The 17689-nt window shown below is 48.5% G+C and overlaps 1 protein-coding gene across 50 annotated transcripts in view; it reads left to right on the plus strand.

Moving 5' to 3' along the window:
• The window catches only part of SORBS1 (sorbin and SH3 domain containing 1), a 220463-nt gene that overhangs the window by 185134 nt on the left and 17640 nt on the right, over window positions 1-17689 (plus strand). For 42 of the 50 annotated variants that reach the window (XM_048218695.2, XM_048218702.2, XM_048218687.2 and 39 more), the window contains 7 exons: window positions 484-569; window positions 3728-3895; window positions 7431-7477; window positions 11176-11290; window positions 11425-11550; window positions 12982-13176; window positions 14696-15466. In XM_048218695.2, the coding sequence (XP_048074652.1) occupies window positions 484-569; window positions 3728-3895; window positions 7431-7477; window positions 11176-11290; window positions 11425-11550; window positions 12982-13176; window positions 14696-15466 (1508 nt within the window). The remainder of the gene's footprint in view (window positions 1-483; window positions 570-3727; window positions 3896-7430; window positions 7478-11175; window positions 11291-11424; window positions 11551-12981; window positions 13177-14695; window positions 15467-17689) is intronic. The other 8 variants (XM_048218717.2, XM_048218718.2, XM_048218720.2 and 5 more) reach the window with 1 other exon arrangement.

Here is a 17689-nt window from a genome sequence, read left to right on the forward strand (position 1 = left end):
TTTAAAAACAAAGCCCCCCATGTCATTTAGACTAACCACCAAACTGTTTCGAAAGAAAAATTGGCCGTTTAGCTCAGCTGAGAAATTCGTCCATTTGAACTCTTGAACCCCTTGGAGTTCACACCAATCCTCAGTCACCCCGCAGTTTTTTGAGAGGCAGCCTCTCCCAGTGGCCCTGTGTGTGTGAGTGTGCGGTGTGTCCCTGTAAGATCCTGCACGCCTCTTAGGAGGGACACTTTGCAAAGAGGGTCCTGTCTCTGCTCACCTTTTGCCTTCTGATTAGTTTTCTTTGTATTAAACTGGCTTACAAGTAAATCCAAAAAGTTGGCGGGGAGGGATTTGGTTCTTTAGGATTTGAGTATTGGTCAATAATCCACGACTGTGAAAACTTGATATTGATAATGGATGAAGGGTGAAATCTTATCCCAACCTGGTTTCCCACTAAATCTTTGCATGTGTTAATTCTACTTTGTTGTTTTGAAGATTCAGAATCACCAAGACATTTTATACCTGCTGATTATTTGGAATCCACAGAAGAATTTATTCGGAGGCGTCATGATGATAAAGAGGTAAATGCCATCTTTAAAATCTCTTAGCTCTTAGGCAGATAAAAATATGAAGGAAGCAAACATTCTAGACGTTGGTCAGAGAGGTGGCATGACCTAGCAATGGGAAGCAAAGATTGGCGTCTTCACAAATGGCTTTTTATGTGGCATAAGCTCAATTGTTCCACTTCTCCAAAAAGTAGGACTGATGTCCCCACAGACACTAGGTTCTAAATGCCAAGTCCCACTAGCATCACTGCAGGGAAGGTTCACCACTGCATTCAGTGCCATGCGAGGGGACCCAGAGTTGGCTCCACTTGCTCATCTCCTCCCCAACCGCCGCTGCCTTATTCTCTACATATTTCCGCAGTCCTGCCCACCCCTCTGTTGGCGCAAAGCACAACTCCCATTAGGGAGGGTGCAGCAGGAGAAAGGAAACTGAAAAATAATAAATAATGACCACCATGGTACATTCTATAAAACAATTTGAAGAAGTTGCCTTTAACTCAGAAGAAGAAGAGACCCCCCCCATAGATGCTGGGAAACCCCCACCAAGACCTTCAGGACACGCACCTCTTCTAGCAGCGGCTGAAATGTCTACACGGCAGTGGAATGCCTGACACGGCCGGGGAAGGAGCGTGCTCTCTTGGGATTTCGGAAGAGGCAGTTCTACATATCAGCTAAAGGGGCAAAATCACAAGCTTCTGTTGTGATAAAGTGGTGTTTGGAGGCATGCTCTCTGGACTTTGCATTCCCAGGAGAATGGGTCCTGTAGATAAAAGTAGCTCCGATGACCATTTCCCTGTATCAAGTTAGGAGGCGGAAGAATTCCTTTGACCCTGGTGACAGGAGGAGAGTGTGCCCATGTGTGCACAGCTCTGTCCCTTTTCCTGTAAAGCCTGAAGCCCCTTTCCTATGTTCCGTTCTGTTGGGTGGTTTCAGAGTTGAGGTGGATTTTCCTTAAGGATTTAGGGTAGGGCTGACCTTGAGTGGGGCTAGATGATAACAGTCTGCTGCTGCTGAGACAAAAAGACCGTAGCTCTCTCCCCACCCCCCCGGCAGGCATAATACAGACAGTATTCATTAAGACTGTATCTGTCTAGGGAAAGAAAGAAGGAAGCACGTGACATGCAACCTTATTTGTAAGAACAGGTGGAAAACTCACAGTGAGTGTCCATCAGGCCACAGACCGTTTCGTTTCTAGTTGCTGTCACCGAGGTTCCCAGCTATGTAAGGTGAAAGAAGATGACATTCCATCTCCTTAGTACAAATACTAGGGTCCAACGTGGAAGGCATTGTGATAGAATCATGCCTACCGCACAAGAGGCGTATTTTACTTAGTTGGTTTAGCAATTGCTATATTACGAGGTGCGTTCAGAAGAGGAACGGCTTCTTCCCTGAATAACACTGGCTCACAGATCCTAAAAAATGTTGTGTCTTTATTCATGGTATTTGGCTTCTGTGGTTAAACTGTGGGGACGATGGATTTGCTGAGGTCCGACCCAAGCACTGGGTTGGGAGCTTCGCTCCCTTTGCTGTCCACTTTCACTGATCTTTAACCGTGGCCCGAGCCCCAGGGGCGCAGCAGCCTCCTGCAGCACTCCCTCCCTACTGCTACAGGAAAAACTCACACTTCCAGCTCAGGCAGTGTCAGTCCTGACAGCTCTCTTTGCAGATGCTTTATTATGAATATTGATGATCATGGCCTTTCAGAAAATGAGAACATGTCAGTCCTGAAAGGGACATTAGTAGTCCTCTAGCCAAGCCCCCTTGTTTTGGCCAGGGAAGGACTCCAGGGCGGAAGTGACTTGTCTGAGGTCACACGGCAGGTTAACGGACACCAGAGACAGAGCTAGAAACCAGGGCTCCGGATCCCCGGGCCGGTGCTCTTCCAGCGGCACTGGGCTTTGCAAAGTGCGTTCTCATGTCTTTTCTCATGTAACCTTGACGACAACTTACCTGAGCACTGGACATCCCACAGCCATCTGAGAGGTGGTTTCTTGATTATTTGTAGTCCCTGGAGAAAAATGGGAAATTCAGGCCCACCATCCTTTGGGGCTGGGTGTCACTTGAGGCATTTAACTGCTTGCTGGAAGAAGACTGATGCCTTATTGAAAATGCTAAGAATTACCAGTCCTCATTAATGCTTTTCTACAAGGAATGGCAACCCCGGGAATGTACGATCGGTATGGAATCAGAAAACACATTAAAATTCTATTCCATAAGGTCACTTCAATAGGATATGAGGACATTTGGTAAAATGCAACATTGTTTAATTATCTGAAAAATCCTTTAAAAATAGAAGGAAAAAAAAGAAGCCTTTAAAAACAGAAGTAGATGGCTGTTTCCTTAATTTAGGAGAGCATAATTCTTCTAAACTGAGGTGTTTTTATTCCTAGTTCATCTTTTATATTTCTATCGTACTTCATAAACTCAGCCTCATTTCATCTAATGAAATAGTTACATAAAAAGTACAGTAAGGAAGTAATTGATGTTGTCTGTCAGTCACTCAGATAGCCTTTGGTGCGTGTGCCTCCCAGACATCGTGCTCAGGGGAGGGGTTGGCCAGCCTAGGAAAGGGGGTGTCGTAGTTTCTGAAACGGGCATCTCTGCTCTGGAGCATATTAGCATTAACAGACCTAGGAAGCACAAAAATGACCTCGTTGCCATAGAGCCTACATAGTAAGAGCCCAGATTCAGGTAGGAGGAATCAGCCAGCCCTGGCCCCACCATGGGAAGACCCTGGGAACTCCTCACTGCCTAAGCGAGGTGAGGGGAGCACTCCCAGCCTCCCACCTCCAGCCCAGCATGCTCGTGGATGCTCTAGATACTCCCCCGCCCCCGGAGGGCCTGGACTTTGTGGCCATGTATTGGGGGCAGGAGTCTTTTGGCTGAGCCAGGAGGTAGTTTCTTAGACAGTGTAACTGCCTGGAATTCCTCCTTCCCCCGTGTCCCAGGGTTCCCCAGGTGTCTCCCGTGCCGTTCGGTCTCCCTCTTCCCAGAGTACATGGGGTGTGGCTACAGGGGGACGTGGTAGTTGTGGTCATTAAGCGCCTCTGACACCTGACCCTCAGTGTTTTCCCCCATTCACCCAGCACCTTTTCCCTTAGCTGTTTTGTTGGCAGTTTTCCAACACCCTGGACCAGATGATTCACTGCCCATTTTATGCAATTTCATGGCAGAAACTTTTAGCGGACCAGAGACGGCTTAAGCGTGAGCAAGAAGAGGCCGATATTGCAGCTCGTCGCCACACAGGCGTCATTCCGACACACCATCAGTTTATCACTAATGAGCGCTTTGGGGACCTCCTCAATATAGACGATACGGCCAAAAGGAAATCTGGGTCAGAGGTCTGTTTTGGTTGCCTCGGTCTGCTGCTTGACCCAAAGCAATATTTGCCTCCCCTCAGCATTGCGTTCTGTAGGCCAAATTAGCTCTCCAAATGGCATCTGTCATCCTGGCTTCCCGTAGGCTTGCTTGGCTCTTCTGTGGCTGGTCATGGCCATGAGTCCCATTATGTCCTGTGCTCTGTATGTTCAAGCATGCCTGGCTGTGGGACCGGGATCTGCTGGCGCCCCCCCCATGCATGCCTTAGAACGTCGGCTGCCTTCATGAATCCAGTCCTCTACAATCCTGCATTTTATCATGACCCTGCGTTGCCTGTGCATTCTGCCTAGAAACCTTATACCTTAGTCCGTGTGCGTTAGTAGCTGTCCTGTGGGCAGTTAGAAGATTCTTCTTTGAAGAAATGGTTTCGTGAAACTTATTATAAAAGTTAGCAAGCAATGCGTTGTTTACGCCATTTACCCAGGTCTCGAAAGAGCAGAGAATGATATTGCCGCTTGGTATCGTGTGATGAATTAGTTGAATAAGGTGTTTAGTAGTGCCGAAGCCTCACTGAACAATTTTGAAACCCAAGGAGTTTTGCAGTTAGGATAAGCCTATGGAGGGTAAGAGAGCTGTCTGGGAGACATTTCATTTGTTTCCTTAATTTTGACATTTCTCAGCTGAGATTACAAAACTTAATATTATAAAAGGCATGAAGAAAGTACAAACCTTTGAAGCGGTTTTATCCAGGCCTTGGGCTCCCGCGCTCAGGCCAGCATGTTGAAATTCTTAGGCCGGCCAAATGCTGCTGCTGGCATCCGTGTGTGTTTTGCCATGTGACCCTAAGTGGTCCCCTAGGGATTAGCTCCTTTTGGGGAAGTGCATGTCTGGGGTTTGGGAGTAGGGAACTGGGGGAGTGACACCAAAGCATATACAGGTTTATAAATCTTTTAATGTAATAGATTAATATTCATGTTTCTACCTTTTATGAGTGACAGAGGCACTGGCTATTCTCATCAAATGGTTTGTTTTTTGTTTTGTTTTTAAAGAAATGGAAGCTTTCTGTGACAGAAAAGAGAATCAGAATGAAAGAAAACCAGGGGAGGGGAAGGACACTCTAAGGTGATGGAGAGAAAGAAAACGTAATAAGGAAGAGGCAGGAGTTAGCAGGTGTTAACTCAGATGCAAGGGAAAGGCAGCCCCCAAGCCTCAGCATTCCAGCTCCTCAGAACCACCCTATCCCGAAGGCTCTGGTGATGCATTAGCCTCATTCCCAAGGGGTGGGTCAGAGGGGAGCACGCAAGACACCATAGGGCTGCATAGGTGCATGTGCAGGCATTACATACACACAGAAATGTAGCTGGGGCGGAACAGCCTTGGAGAGAGGCAGGCACACTGCCTAACCCACCCTGTCTCCCTTCCAGAACACTGATTCTCAAGCTTGAGTGCTCCTCAGAATCTCCCGGGGGCTTGTGCAAATGCAGATTGCTGGGCCCCATCCACAAGTGTTTTAATTCTGGGGAGGGGCCCAAGGATTGTCTTTCTAACCAGTTCCCAGGTGGTGGTGATGATGCCAGTTTAGAGACCCCACTTTGAGAATCACTGCCCTGGATGTTCACTGACAGCCTTGGGAAAACAAAGACCAACAAGTCCCAGGTGCTGAGGGCTGTGTAGACGTACGTGAGCCCCACTGAGTAGAATGTGGGTGACCACTAATTCTGCGCCAGACCCCGTGCGGAGGTGAAAATAGGACCCAGACTGTGCCCTTGGGAAGCTGGGAGTCTAGTGGGGGGGACACCCTCATGACCGTCGTCTCTGCTGTGGCAAGTAGCACAGTGCTGGGAGAGCCAGGCGAGGGGTGGGTGGATTAGGCCTCAGGGAGACAGGCAGATGAAGAGGGAGACACTACTTTGCAGAGGCAGCAATGATTCATAATATGTCTTCACAGGTCCATGGAATCAGTGTTTTTCTCAGCTTTGAGTAGTGTATGCATTGTGTTTAATGGAAAAAAATTTGTTTTCACCAATCCGCAGTATTGGCCTAAGCCAATTTACTAATTAAGTAGTTAATTACACACCTGTAAAACTTAATTAATTTAACCGATAGGTGATATCCCTTCGCCTGAACTCACTTGCCACTCAGCGCAAATATGGTGCTGTTTGGTATACATTTTTTAAATTTTCCACAGCTCTACAACTGGCTGTCCTTGTGTAATGACCATCTTTTTCTTTTTTTAAATTGGAATCACCGTGAAATTTTTGTCCTTACAACGTTGATTATCTGACCTTCTCTTGTGAACTTGTCATTTATCATTAACTCCACATCTGTTCTTTTCTTACTTGCTTACAACTACTAAATTGTGCTCTTTGGTCACAGACAGACACAAATGCAGGCATTGAAATTGTGTGGCATTGATTGTAAAGTAGTTATCCAGTTGACGTCTAATAGACATGTGAACAGATAGATAGAGGTGAAACATCAACATGAAAATGCAAGAATAAATTCCTGTGGAGAATTCACCACCCTTAAAAAAATCCCTACAAGATCCCAGCTTGAGGAGCCTGCAAATAAGGGACATATGTCTGAGGGGTTTAGGACCTAAAACTAAGTTTGATGGAGCTTTTAAATACCATTTTTTTCTCATCACATCTCCCATTTTTTCCCCTCCGCTTTGTCCTCTAATATTGAAGAGGAAGTTTGTGAAATTGGAGAGAAATTACCCAAAGACCTTAACCCACGTCAGGAACTGAGATTTGATCTGAGGGATACTTGAGAGCCTCAGCCAACTTCAAAGCAAGGAAGTGATGGACGGAAGTATTTGAGGCATGTTATTTGTGCTCCTGACTGACAGTAAATGAAAGTGAAGAGAACACCAAGTCAAAGGAACCTTTGTGTGTGGGGGAGCTAGAGGTCAGACCTGAGCACTCTTGTGGAGGGTTCTGGAGGGAGAGTTGGTGTGACTGAGTGGCAGACTTGAGGAACTGGATTCTGAGGAGGACTTCCAGGCCTGGGGGTCCAGAAAGAGAGGGCTACCCAAGAGGAAGGGAAGCTTTGGAGAAAGAGCATGAACTCAGGGCTCGCATTGTCTGGCTTTTGGGATGATCTCACAGGCCATGAGGAATCTATGGAGTCAAGGATGACGTGAGGTGAATCAGGGTTTCGTCCACTTGCAGATCATAATTTAAGTCAGGCGAATAGAAGATGTCCCCCAGAGAGTAGGAATATTTGAGGACTTCTAACTGACTGGTTGTGTGTGTGTTGTTTTTAATAGCCATGGTCAGCTTTGGGGAATCAGGGCTTCAGCTTTGGGACTTTTCGAAGCATCTCTTCCCCACATCTAGCCCTCCTTAGGGAGATTCTCATGCATGACGTAGTTGATCAAACATTCATCTAGTGTTCTGCTGAGGTCAGATAAGTGGAATTTTGCCCAGATTTCTATACCAGAATGAACTAGTTAGAGCGAATTTTTCTGCTTTGCTTTCTGGAAACTTCTGAAAGTGTGTCCTTTTCATTGTACATAAATTGTGTTTTTAAATTCTCACTGTTTCTTGTGTTTAGATGAGACCTGCCAGAGCCAAATTTGACTTTAAAGCTCAGACCCTGAAGTAAGTACTACCAGTTTGTTTTTATAACTGCCTCTTTGAAACGCAGCTCACTTGTAAAGAAATGGGGGAAAATAACGATGATTAAAAACAGTAATTTATAGAGTTTACTACATGCCAAGCACCATTCAAGTTACTTACATATGGTAACTGATTCAGCCGTCACCAGAACCCTCTGGGGTTGATGCTCTTATTATCCCCATTACACTAATGGGGAAACTGAGAGGCTGTGAGGTTAAGGAGCTTGCCCAAGCTGGTCAGTGATAGAGGCCGGGCAGCCGGGTGTCAGAGCCTGGGCTCCTACCACTGTGCCACCTGCCACCTCCTATCCAGGGACTCAGTTTGCTTGATGGTGGTCAGTAAAGGACAGATCCTCTCCCTCTGCCCCTCCCCACCCCACACACTGGTGGCTCGATGCGACCCACTCTTTCTGTGGAAGGAACCAGAACCAGTATCTAGGATGATAACTTTATTAGTTGTGCTACAACATCTTATGACATTCAAAGGTTGTGGGAACCCACAGGAAAGCAGTATGTTCCTCAAAGGGCTAGCTCTATCAAATATTTCTCAAAAAGAGTCTTCCCTCCTAGAAATGAGTCTAGAACTCATACTATGTCTATACTTCCCATGCCCCCTTCTTTCCAGAGAGACTTTGTTGTTGGCGTAGTAATGGCTCTAGAAGGCTCTCAATGAAGAAACCTGATTGGCTTATTTAACTCGGTGTTATCTAAATTTAGATGACCAGGAAACCTTTCTATTCCATGGAATGAAATTTGGAAAATGCTACCAAAGACTGGGTTCTACAAGGAGCCTGCTCACTTCCTATCTAATTGTGGATTAAAATGGGCCACGAGTTTCTGTTGGCAGCAATAACCAGCAGCCATCCCATGGTCCTGCTAATGGGAGGCCCCACACCTCCATTCTTGGTGATGAGAGGGAAAGCTCTCCATTAGTGGACACTGAGTAATGCCATGGAGAAGGCTACTCAGCCATGATTCTGAACTCCTCCAACACAAAATGAGTGACCAGGCCACAGTCTCCAGACCCAGGCACAAATGTGGTATGTTGGGTTTGTTTGTAATCAGCTAACAAGAGGTGGCAGTGTAGTGTGCTGGAAGATGGGCTCTAGAGTCAGGAATTCCTGTGAGTTGTGACTGTGCCCCTTACTGTCTCTGTGACTGTGAACAAGTCACCAGCCTCCACCTCAAATTTCCTTATTTAAAAATGCCATATAAAAATGCCACTCTTGCAGGTCAGCTGAGGTAATATTTATAAAGCATTTTGCATAATGTAGCAGAAGTTGGCATCTCCCCCCGCCCCTTCTTTTTAACCAGAGAGAAGATAACAGAATTATATAAATTAATTTTTAGTTTAATCAAACTGTACCTTTTCCCCTTTCTTCCTTTGAGTTGAGAGAGGTTCATGTAATCACTGAATGGTATTGTGATGTTAATCTTACATTGATGTAGGTTTCATTAAAAAGAACAATTTTTTCCTTAGATCAACTTTGTACAATAGAAGAGGAGAGAAGCCTGATTGAAACGGAATTGTCACCATTTATCAATAGTGCTAATGCTGGGGGCACTTGGGTGGCTCAGTCTTTTAAGCGTCCGACTCTTGATTTCGGCTCCGGTCATGATCTCAGGGTCGTCAGATCGAGCCCCTTGGCAGGCTCTGCACTGCTTAAGATTCTCTTTCTCCCTCTCCCTCTGCCCCTCACCACCCCACACACTCTCTCTCTAAATAAAAAAAGAATTAAAATGGTGCTAATGTTGGAGAGACGAGTCCTTCCTCCTGGCTCAGGACTGTTATGACCCCTTGCTCCCTTCCAGAAAAGTTAATAAAACTTTTTTTAAAAGAGTAAAGGACAGATCCATTGACTTGGGTCTTTTAAAGATCTTTAATCACTGGGTTCTATTTTTCTCCATAGTATGTTACTCAAAAAAGTATTCTGTGGGAGCACTCGAATCAACAAGGTTAAACAGGTTTCTTACCTGCAGGACTTCTCTGAGCCTCTACTGTGCTAATAATATACATGGTGACACTCCAGAAAAAATCTGAAGTATATCATATTATTGTTTCTGGAACCTCCTTACCACCAGACCTTGCGGTGTGGCTTTTTGGAGATGGGCATGTGGTCCACAGTGAAGGAAGGATGACTGCAGACCTCTCAGCCCCCCACAAGCTGTCCTCCTCCTTGCTTACCAGGGGGGCCATGACACTCCCACCTGCCCCTACAGCTGTGAATCACTTAGGATGGGAGAGCAGGGAGCGTAGAGATCTCCAGCAGGGGTGGATAGGCTGAGGGTCCTGCACATCCGCATGTCCATGGTTGGGGGGTAAAAAGAGGGAATTCAGACACCCCCAAAGAGAGCTATAGCAAAAAACTGGCCAAAAACATTCTCTCTTACAGAGACAAATGCCCCAGATCGCCTTCACAGGCCTCCTCAGGATTAGAATCTTGTCTACCAGTGCGAGACCCACAAAGGCAGCCTTGTTCTTACCCTCAGCACAGTGCTGACTTTGTGTAAAGTCTTCCAGATGTGCCCCTATTGTTTAGCCAGTGTCCCTCACATAACCGTGGGACTTCCTGGCACACTGCAGCATAGGCAGGCCCACCCCCTCCAAATTGCAGTCAGAGCTTTTCTTTCCATTGCTGTTGGTCTGATGCAAATGGAAAAGATCTAGGTCATTTTTTTTTTAATTCAAAAAACTTTTCAAGCTACAGTTGTTATCCTCCTTTTAAGTTTTTATTTTGCTTATAATTTATCTTTTTCATCTTTTTTTTAAAAAGGAGCCTTGGTTAGCGGTTAACAGCGTCATTATTAAGGCCAGCAAAGGGATGGATGGAGATGGAAAAGTTGCAAAAATACATGAGGAACGTTTTAAGGAAAATCCGCTTTTCTTTCCAAGGTTCCTTTCTCATGTTGAAAAGGAGGGGGTGAATTCCCATTCCCTGAGCGCTAACTCTCTAACAGGCCCCGCGCTGGGTGTTCTACTTGCGGTTTGTTGCTGCATTTTCCCAACAACTCTGAGTTAGCTCCTGTTTTCAGATAAAGTATCTCAGAGAGATTAGGTATCTCGCCCCAGGTCTCAGAGCTAGTGAATGGTATAACTGGGTTTTAAACCCAGATCTGCCTAACTGCAGAGCCTTTCCACTGTGTGATGAGAGACGGATGGGTGGAGGGTGATGTGGTGGGTGGGTGGGTGGCTGACTGGATGGAATGACACAAGGATGTCAGTAATTTGGGGGTCATTTCAAGCAATGAAAGCATGCCTTGCTAGGGCATAGAAGGAGGGGAGTGAAGACAGTGAAAGCATCTACAAGGAAACGTTTGTCCTCATTTACTCGACATCAGTTGAGACTACTGGGTGCATTGTTACGTGTTGCATAAATATCTGAGCATAAGACAGCATTCACAAAAAATACATTGAGAAAAACCACAACGAACTCATCAGGCCTGTGAGCACTTTGGAGTGGGGATTCCCTTTGAAAGTTAACATCCATCCCACAGAAGACTGGAAAGATGCCAAAAGAGATGTAACTTCCTCACAAGTGGGGTTCTCCCTTCTGAATATGGAGCCCCCTCTCTAATTTGTCCCCTTTGACCTCACTCAGAGTGTCCTTTTGCTAAAAACCGGAGTCTTCATCTTACCCATTTTGAAACATCTGCTAACATGCTCCAACCCTGTGTTGACAGGGAGCTCCCCCTGCAGAAGGGGGACATTGTGTACATCTACAAGCAGATCGACCAGAACTGGTATGAAGGAGAGCACCATGGCCGGGTGGGGATCTTCCCGCGCACCTACATCGAGGTACAATTGCTCCCTCTCTTTCCACAGAAGAGCCTGTCTTGCCCAAAGCACCACTCATTTACCAAGAACCTGTGTTTTATTTCCTCCCTTCCTCTCGTTCTTTTCCTTCTCCTCTGCCGCTTTCCCTTTCCCAGCTTCTTCCTCCTGCTGAGAAGGCTCAGCCCAAGAAGTTGGCCCCGGTGCAGGTTTTGGAATACGGAGAAGCTATTGCTAAGTTCAACTTTAATGGTGATACACAAGTAGAAATGTCCTTCAGAAAGGTAAGCGCCCTCTCCTCTCAGCTGTGGGGCTCTGTTTGGATGGCCCTGTTCTCACGGGGTAGGGGCGTCACGGCCACGTACTAGTCTCGTGGTGCCGTCGCTGTGCCAGATTGGTGTGCCCCATCAAGGATTGCATGAAGGGCAGGTGGAGAATTTTCTGAGGTGAAGTATTTAAAAAATAAACCCGAGGCTTTGACAGGGTTTAATGACATGAAGTTCACTGACTAAAGGCAGTATTTCTGGAGTCTTCGACCTCCTCGGCCAACATTTATTGAACACCAAGTGATGTGAAAAGTGGTCGTGGCTGGGTTTTCCGACATATTCCTATGGCCCAGTGGAGAAGAGCAAGTCCTTTAAGGCCAAAAGTCAGCTGTTGGGGAGTTAAAGAATTTTTTCCAGGCCGCCCTTTGCTCGTATGTAAAATGAAGATAAACGGCCCTCTCTTAGAGCTGTTTTAAGAGAATTCAATGAAACCAGCTCTTTGAGGCCCGCAGTATGACGCATGGCATCTAGTTGGTACCCTCAAGGGGCTCAGCGTGCACACTTTGCGCACGAGTGAGCTGTGCAGGGATGCCGTTCTTCCCTGCGAACAGGCGCTCTCTTCCCGTGACAAAACTCTCTGGCTTGCTGAAGTTACTAGTTGCTAATTTTAGTGAGGATTAGGAAAAGATGAACTCTCTTACGGAAAAGAGAAGCACCCTAAATGCCCAATATCAGGAGACCAGTAATTAAGTCATTATACGTGTGTACAATAGAGCAGCCTGCGATGGGCCATTACACTGTCGCTGCAAGAACATTAAGACTGTAGAATTCTATTTGTTGATAAAGAAGGAGGTTCGCTCTATGTCATGAAGGATGAAAAAGAAGGTTGGAAAAGGAAATACAGCGCATACTCAATTTTCATAAGAAAAATGTGAAAGTCTAATTCACATGCACAGAATTAAATCTGGGAAATATATATATCAAAATATTAACCGTGGCTACCCCGAGTGATAATATTCCGGGTAATACTAGCTTTCCACTTAGTGTTTGTGTTTTTGCTTCTCCGTAGTGGTATAGGGAAGGACGAGTTCTAAAAAGGAAGGAAAAAAAGATAACCCTCCCAGACCTTTGCTTTAGAGAAAATCGGCTATCAATTTTGTGATAAATGAGGCAAAACCCCTCCATTTGGCTGTTAGCTAAGGGGGATGACTCTGACCTTCTCCTTTACTGCAATATTTAAAAACTAAGCTTGACTTCCCAGCCTCCAGGTAGCTCTCCTGCCGTCAGCGCCTCCGTCTCCGTGATGCTCATTTTATCCGGGTCTAGCAAGGAAGGTTTTTCTGAACAAAGGACGTGATAAATAGTGAAGGATGGCACAGGGTGCAGGCAGGGGCCGCAGCCCTGCCGAGGCATGGTGGCACAAGGACCCTTCCTTGCCGTGTCTTGCAGGGTGAGAGGATCGCGCTGCTCCGACAGGTGGACGAGAACTGGTATGAAGGGAGGATCCCAGGGACGTCCCGGCAAGGCATCTTCCCCATCACCTACGTGGACGTGATCAAGAGGCCCCTGGTGAAAAACCCCGTGGATTACATCGACCTGCCTTTCTCCTCCTCCCCGAGTCGTAGCGGCACCGCGAGCCCACAGGTACCTAAGCTTCTCGTCCCTGGTCTTCACGCTCCTCATGACCAATCCACAGTGCTGATGGCACGCAGCCCCTCCGGGGTGGCTCTGCAGCCCTGTGATTAGGAACCAACTGCAGGGATGCAGGGCAGACACACCGGGGTTTGTTTTCATGCGTACAATTGATGTGTTTCGAGAGAAAGAGCTTAAGGTGATGGCTCTGGGGATAAGATGATTAAGGCAAGAGAAATGAGAGACTTCAACAGCTGCTCCAAAACTCTGTATGGGAGCAGCCTACCCTGGGTGAAGCTGACTGTCTGGGGACCGCCGGTGTCCCATACATACCATGACCCAGGATGGCTCTCTTCATCACCTTATTGCTCCAGGCTGGCCTACGGAAGGCAAAGATCAAAAGAGAGAATTTCACATTCCCATCCCCAGACATACAGCCCAGATCCAGAGTGTTCTTTGCAAGCAAGAACCAGGCTGGGAAAGGAGCGGATAGCATCTCTGTCTACACTGGCTCGAAAGGAAATAGGTTTACAGGCATAGTAAGATGTTTGCATCCCTAAACGTTAACTATGAACGGACTTGTTTTAAAAAATATAAATTATTCCAAACCCATCCCCACTTCCCAAAGCCAAGAAAGAATTAGGACCTTGGGTTCAGAAGAGGCATGGTGACTTCCTGTGAAGGCCACTGACCATACCACGTGGTAAGTTGTAGGGAGAATGGCCAGAGGCGTGAGAGCAGGACCCGGACCTGGACCCTGGATGACACATGAATGGCGCCTCTTTTCTGTCATCCTCTCGTTATTTCCTCCTCTTCCACCTGCCCCCCCTCCCCCGACTCCAGGCTGGTTCTTGGCAGAAAGCATTAGATGGGCTGAGCCAGGGCTCCCGCACAGCGAGATCCCTCTCCTGTGGTCTCACGGGGAGAGGGTGTGGGGTCAGCACAGGCCATTCTTCTTCGTAGTAATAAGAGGAGCTCAGTGAGATTTTTCACTTGACTGTAGCCAAGCACGACTATAAAACAAGACAACTCCACTGCTCATACCCCTCTCTGGATGGCTCTTTGCTGAGAACTCTAGAGAGAATAAAGGCCCAAAGAAGGGGCAGGGCAGTGGCAGAGCGCCTTTTTCCCTCCATGGTGGTGGGTCAGGGCCTCTTCTGTGGCAGTGATGGAGGGGTGGGGTGGGGTGGGAGTCTTCCAGTGTGTCCCTCTGAAAGTCTCATTCTGCAAACTGGGCCCGTGCCATCTGTAGCCGTCCCGATGGGCCCCTTTCTCCCATCTCCGTACCACTCGCTTCGCCCCCCTCCGCCCCCTGCACACACTGTGCACACACACGCATGCACCCACATCCCACTTTCTCCCCACCCTAACCAAACGATTTCATTTTTTGGACACCGGAGTGTCCTCGTCCTCTGCATTTCATTCCTCTTTGTACACCCCTTGTAATTATTTCCCTCCTTTCTTCTTTATGCTGACATTTGTACCTTTTGCTTCTTTCCTTTGTTTTCCTCTCTCTCCTTTTCTTTTTAAGTTTGCCAGTCACAGCAAGCTCATCATGCCAGCCCCCTCATCCCTGCCCCACCCCCACCGAGCCCTGTCCCCTGAGATGCACGCTGTCACCTCCGAGTGGATCTCCCTGACTGTTGGGGTCCCAGGCAGGCGACCTCTGGCCCTGACTCCACCCCTACCTCCTCTGCCAGAGACTTCTATCTATAACACCGACCACCTCGCCTCGTGGGTGAGGCCCGGTTCCTCTCTCTCTCTCAGCCTTCCCCATTCGAGCTGGTCTGATCGTTCCACCCCACGCTCAATGGCTTCCCCGCTGGCCCTGCCTCCCCCCCACAAAGCCTCCTTGGCACCTAGTGCCCCCACCTCCCTTCACGTCAACGGGGACAGTGGTGTCCACGTGCCACCCCCAGGTGTCCGCCAGGATAGCTTCTCACAGCTGCTGCCGGGGAGCTCTGATAGGGTCATCTCGGAGCTCAGCAACGCCTTTAGCAGCCAGGGTAAGCGGCAGCCGAGGCGAGAAGAGCGCGGACAGTGTGAGAGGAGAGCAGAGCGGGAGGCAGGTGAGAGATACCCCGGAGCACCCAAGATCTCTAAGAAGAGCTGCTTGAGACCTTCAGACGTGGTCAGGTGCCTGAGCGTGGAACAGAGACTCTCAGATCTCCACGGCCCCGAGGAGAGCCGGCCCGGCAAGCCCCCGGGTAGCCCTTTTCCGGGAAGGGAGGCTGAGCAGACAGAGCTGCATAGAGGTGGCGAGCAGGCTGAGAGGAGGGCCGCTCGGAGTGCTGTGAGCCAGGTAGGCCTGCAGCATGACCGCGTGTGCCTTGGCGTCTCAGTTGGCAGGGTGGGCTGGACATCTCACCCGTGGCCCGTCTGCCGCGGCCCCGTGGATGCCGGTGAGAACCCTTCGCTTGCCTTGGGGCCAGACATAGTACTCAGGAGGGAATGGAGGGGCCATTGATTAAGGTGCCAGGCTGGGGATAGTTGGAGGCAAAGGACAGTCTGCACTCTGGCCTCTTGAGGCGATTCAGAAGTTACTCCCACTTTGGGTGCCTCTGGGCCTGGTGCAAAAGCCCCATGAGAAGGAAGGCCTTCCCCACATGCATTCATGCCTTGGAGACTTTCCTCGGTTTGCTCTAACACAGCTGAGAACACCAGGCTTCAGTTTGGCTCCGTGTGGTTTGGTTTTGTGTGAGCTGCACTTTGTTTCTGTAACCCATGGCGCTCTGCCAGCGCTCAGCCCTGTCAGGTCTTCGTCCTGTCTTGTGTTCGTGTGGGAGCACAGGGCTTTTGTTCACTGATGAACAAATGCATTTTGGTCCTAAGGAGGTGCAGGCAGGCCCAGCGCTGGGGCCCCGGCAGATACAGGGTCTTTGAATGCACACACTAGGTTTTTAGGTGACTGTCCCATTTTCTCTCTGGGTCAGCTACAAAGATTTCAAGGACCAAAGTGGCCTTAAGGTGTTTTGAGGGCTGAAAAATTGGGGATGGGGATGAGGACCAACTTGGCAATTCGGTCATGATTCTGATTTTGGCAATGCTATTTAGTACCCTAAAAGTCAAAGACTTTGGGCAGTTTCTCCGAAGTAGCTGGGGTTGAATTTACCTCTTACCCTCTGTGACTGGGAGTCACTTCCCCTCTGAGCCTCACCTGTAAAACGGAGATGATAACCTACCTCACGGTGTGGTTGAGAGGATTCTACGAAGTGATGCGTAGGAAGTGGGACTGGGAACAGAACGTGGTCAGCACTTTGGAATCTCTCCACGTGGGGCGATCTAGGGCTGCTTCTGAAACTGAGAACATTCTAGAATGCCTATCAGATGGAATTCTTGAAGAAATCCCATTTATTATTTACTGTGTACAGTGCCCACAGTAGACTATGCTTGATCCTCAGACCTGAAACTATAAACTTTCATTTAGTCACTCAACAAATATTTATTTGAGGCCTGTAGACACCACTCTGTAGCAGGGTAGGGGACCAGGGTCAGTGACTCCCTGCTCTGGAGGAGCCTGTGTTCCAGCGAGAACACAGACACAGCAGCATCATGACTGTGGTGACAGGGAAATGCTCGAAGGCCACAGGAGCACAGAGGCCTGAGACAGACAAGGCCAGACCTCCGGCTCCAGCCTAATGGTCGGGAGCAGAAGATTGCTTTCCATGGGAAGAGCAGTGTGGCGTACTGATAAATCATCAGGCCAGTGAGCCACAGTTTTCTGTGTGCAAAGTAGGAGTAAAAATTGTCTCCTTCGTAGGGTAGTTGTAAGGATTAAATGATCTAGGAGTGGTGCCGGGCCTGTGGGAAGGTTCCATAAAGTGGACTGTTTCTCCAGCCCTGAGCGTGGGGCCCAACGAAAATAGCAGAAACTGGAGAAGGCCTTGTCTGGTCCCAGAGCAGGTACTGCTAGAATATGTCTTCCGGGAGGAAGAGAAGGGCGTGTCCCGCTAAGCAAGGAATAGTTGGTTTGGGAGAGATGGTGTAGGGGCTAGCTGAGAAGAATTCAGTGTCTCTGATGTGGGAACAGTTCCGTAAACGTCCTAAGTCAGCCCACGGTGCCTGGAGGCCTCTTAATGTCGGCCGTGAGTCATCAGCACAGCCCGATTCCAGGACCCAGTGTGTACAGGAAGTGCGCATAGTGCGGGAACTCCGGCCAAATTGAGGGGTATATACTTCCTGCTTCCTAATGGAGGATGGGGGGGTAGGGGGGCAGGTAGCTGGCAACATGGAAAGATAGGCCTGTTGAAAATTGGTTTTCCTTTCTTGGTGGGCCTCCAGAACCCGAGTGTACCACTTCCTGTCCCCGCCCTTCCTCCTGCTCTTCCAGCGCCAGCCCCTTCTCCGTGGGTGTGCCCAGCCCTGGCCCCAGCCTAGCTCCCTGGTGAGAGCTGGAAGGTCGTGTGAAAGGGGCCCCCAGCCCCCACACCTCCTGGCCAACCAGTCTACTTTCCCCTCCTGTGACTGGGAGCAGGAGTCACCACTCACGAAAGGGGGACCTGCGGAAGCGCCCTGCCCCTTGAGG

This window comes from Ursus arctos, unplaced genomic scaffold, assembly GCF_023065955.2.
Source record: "Ursus arctos isolate Adak ecotype North America unplaced genomic scaffold, UrsArc2.0 scaffold_7, whole genome shotgun sequence".
NCBI lineage: Eukaryota > Metazoa > Chordata > Mammalia > Carnivora > Ursidae > Ursus > Ursus arctos.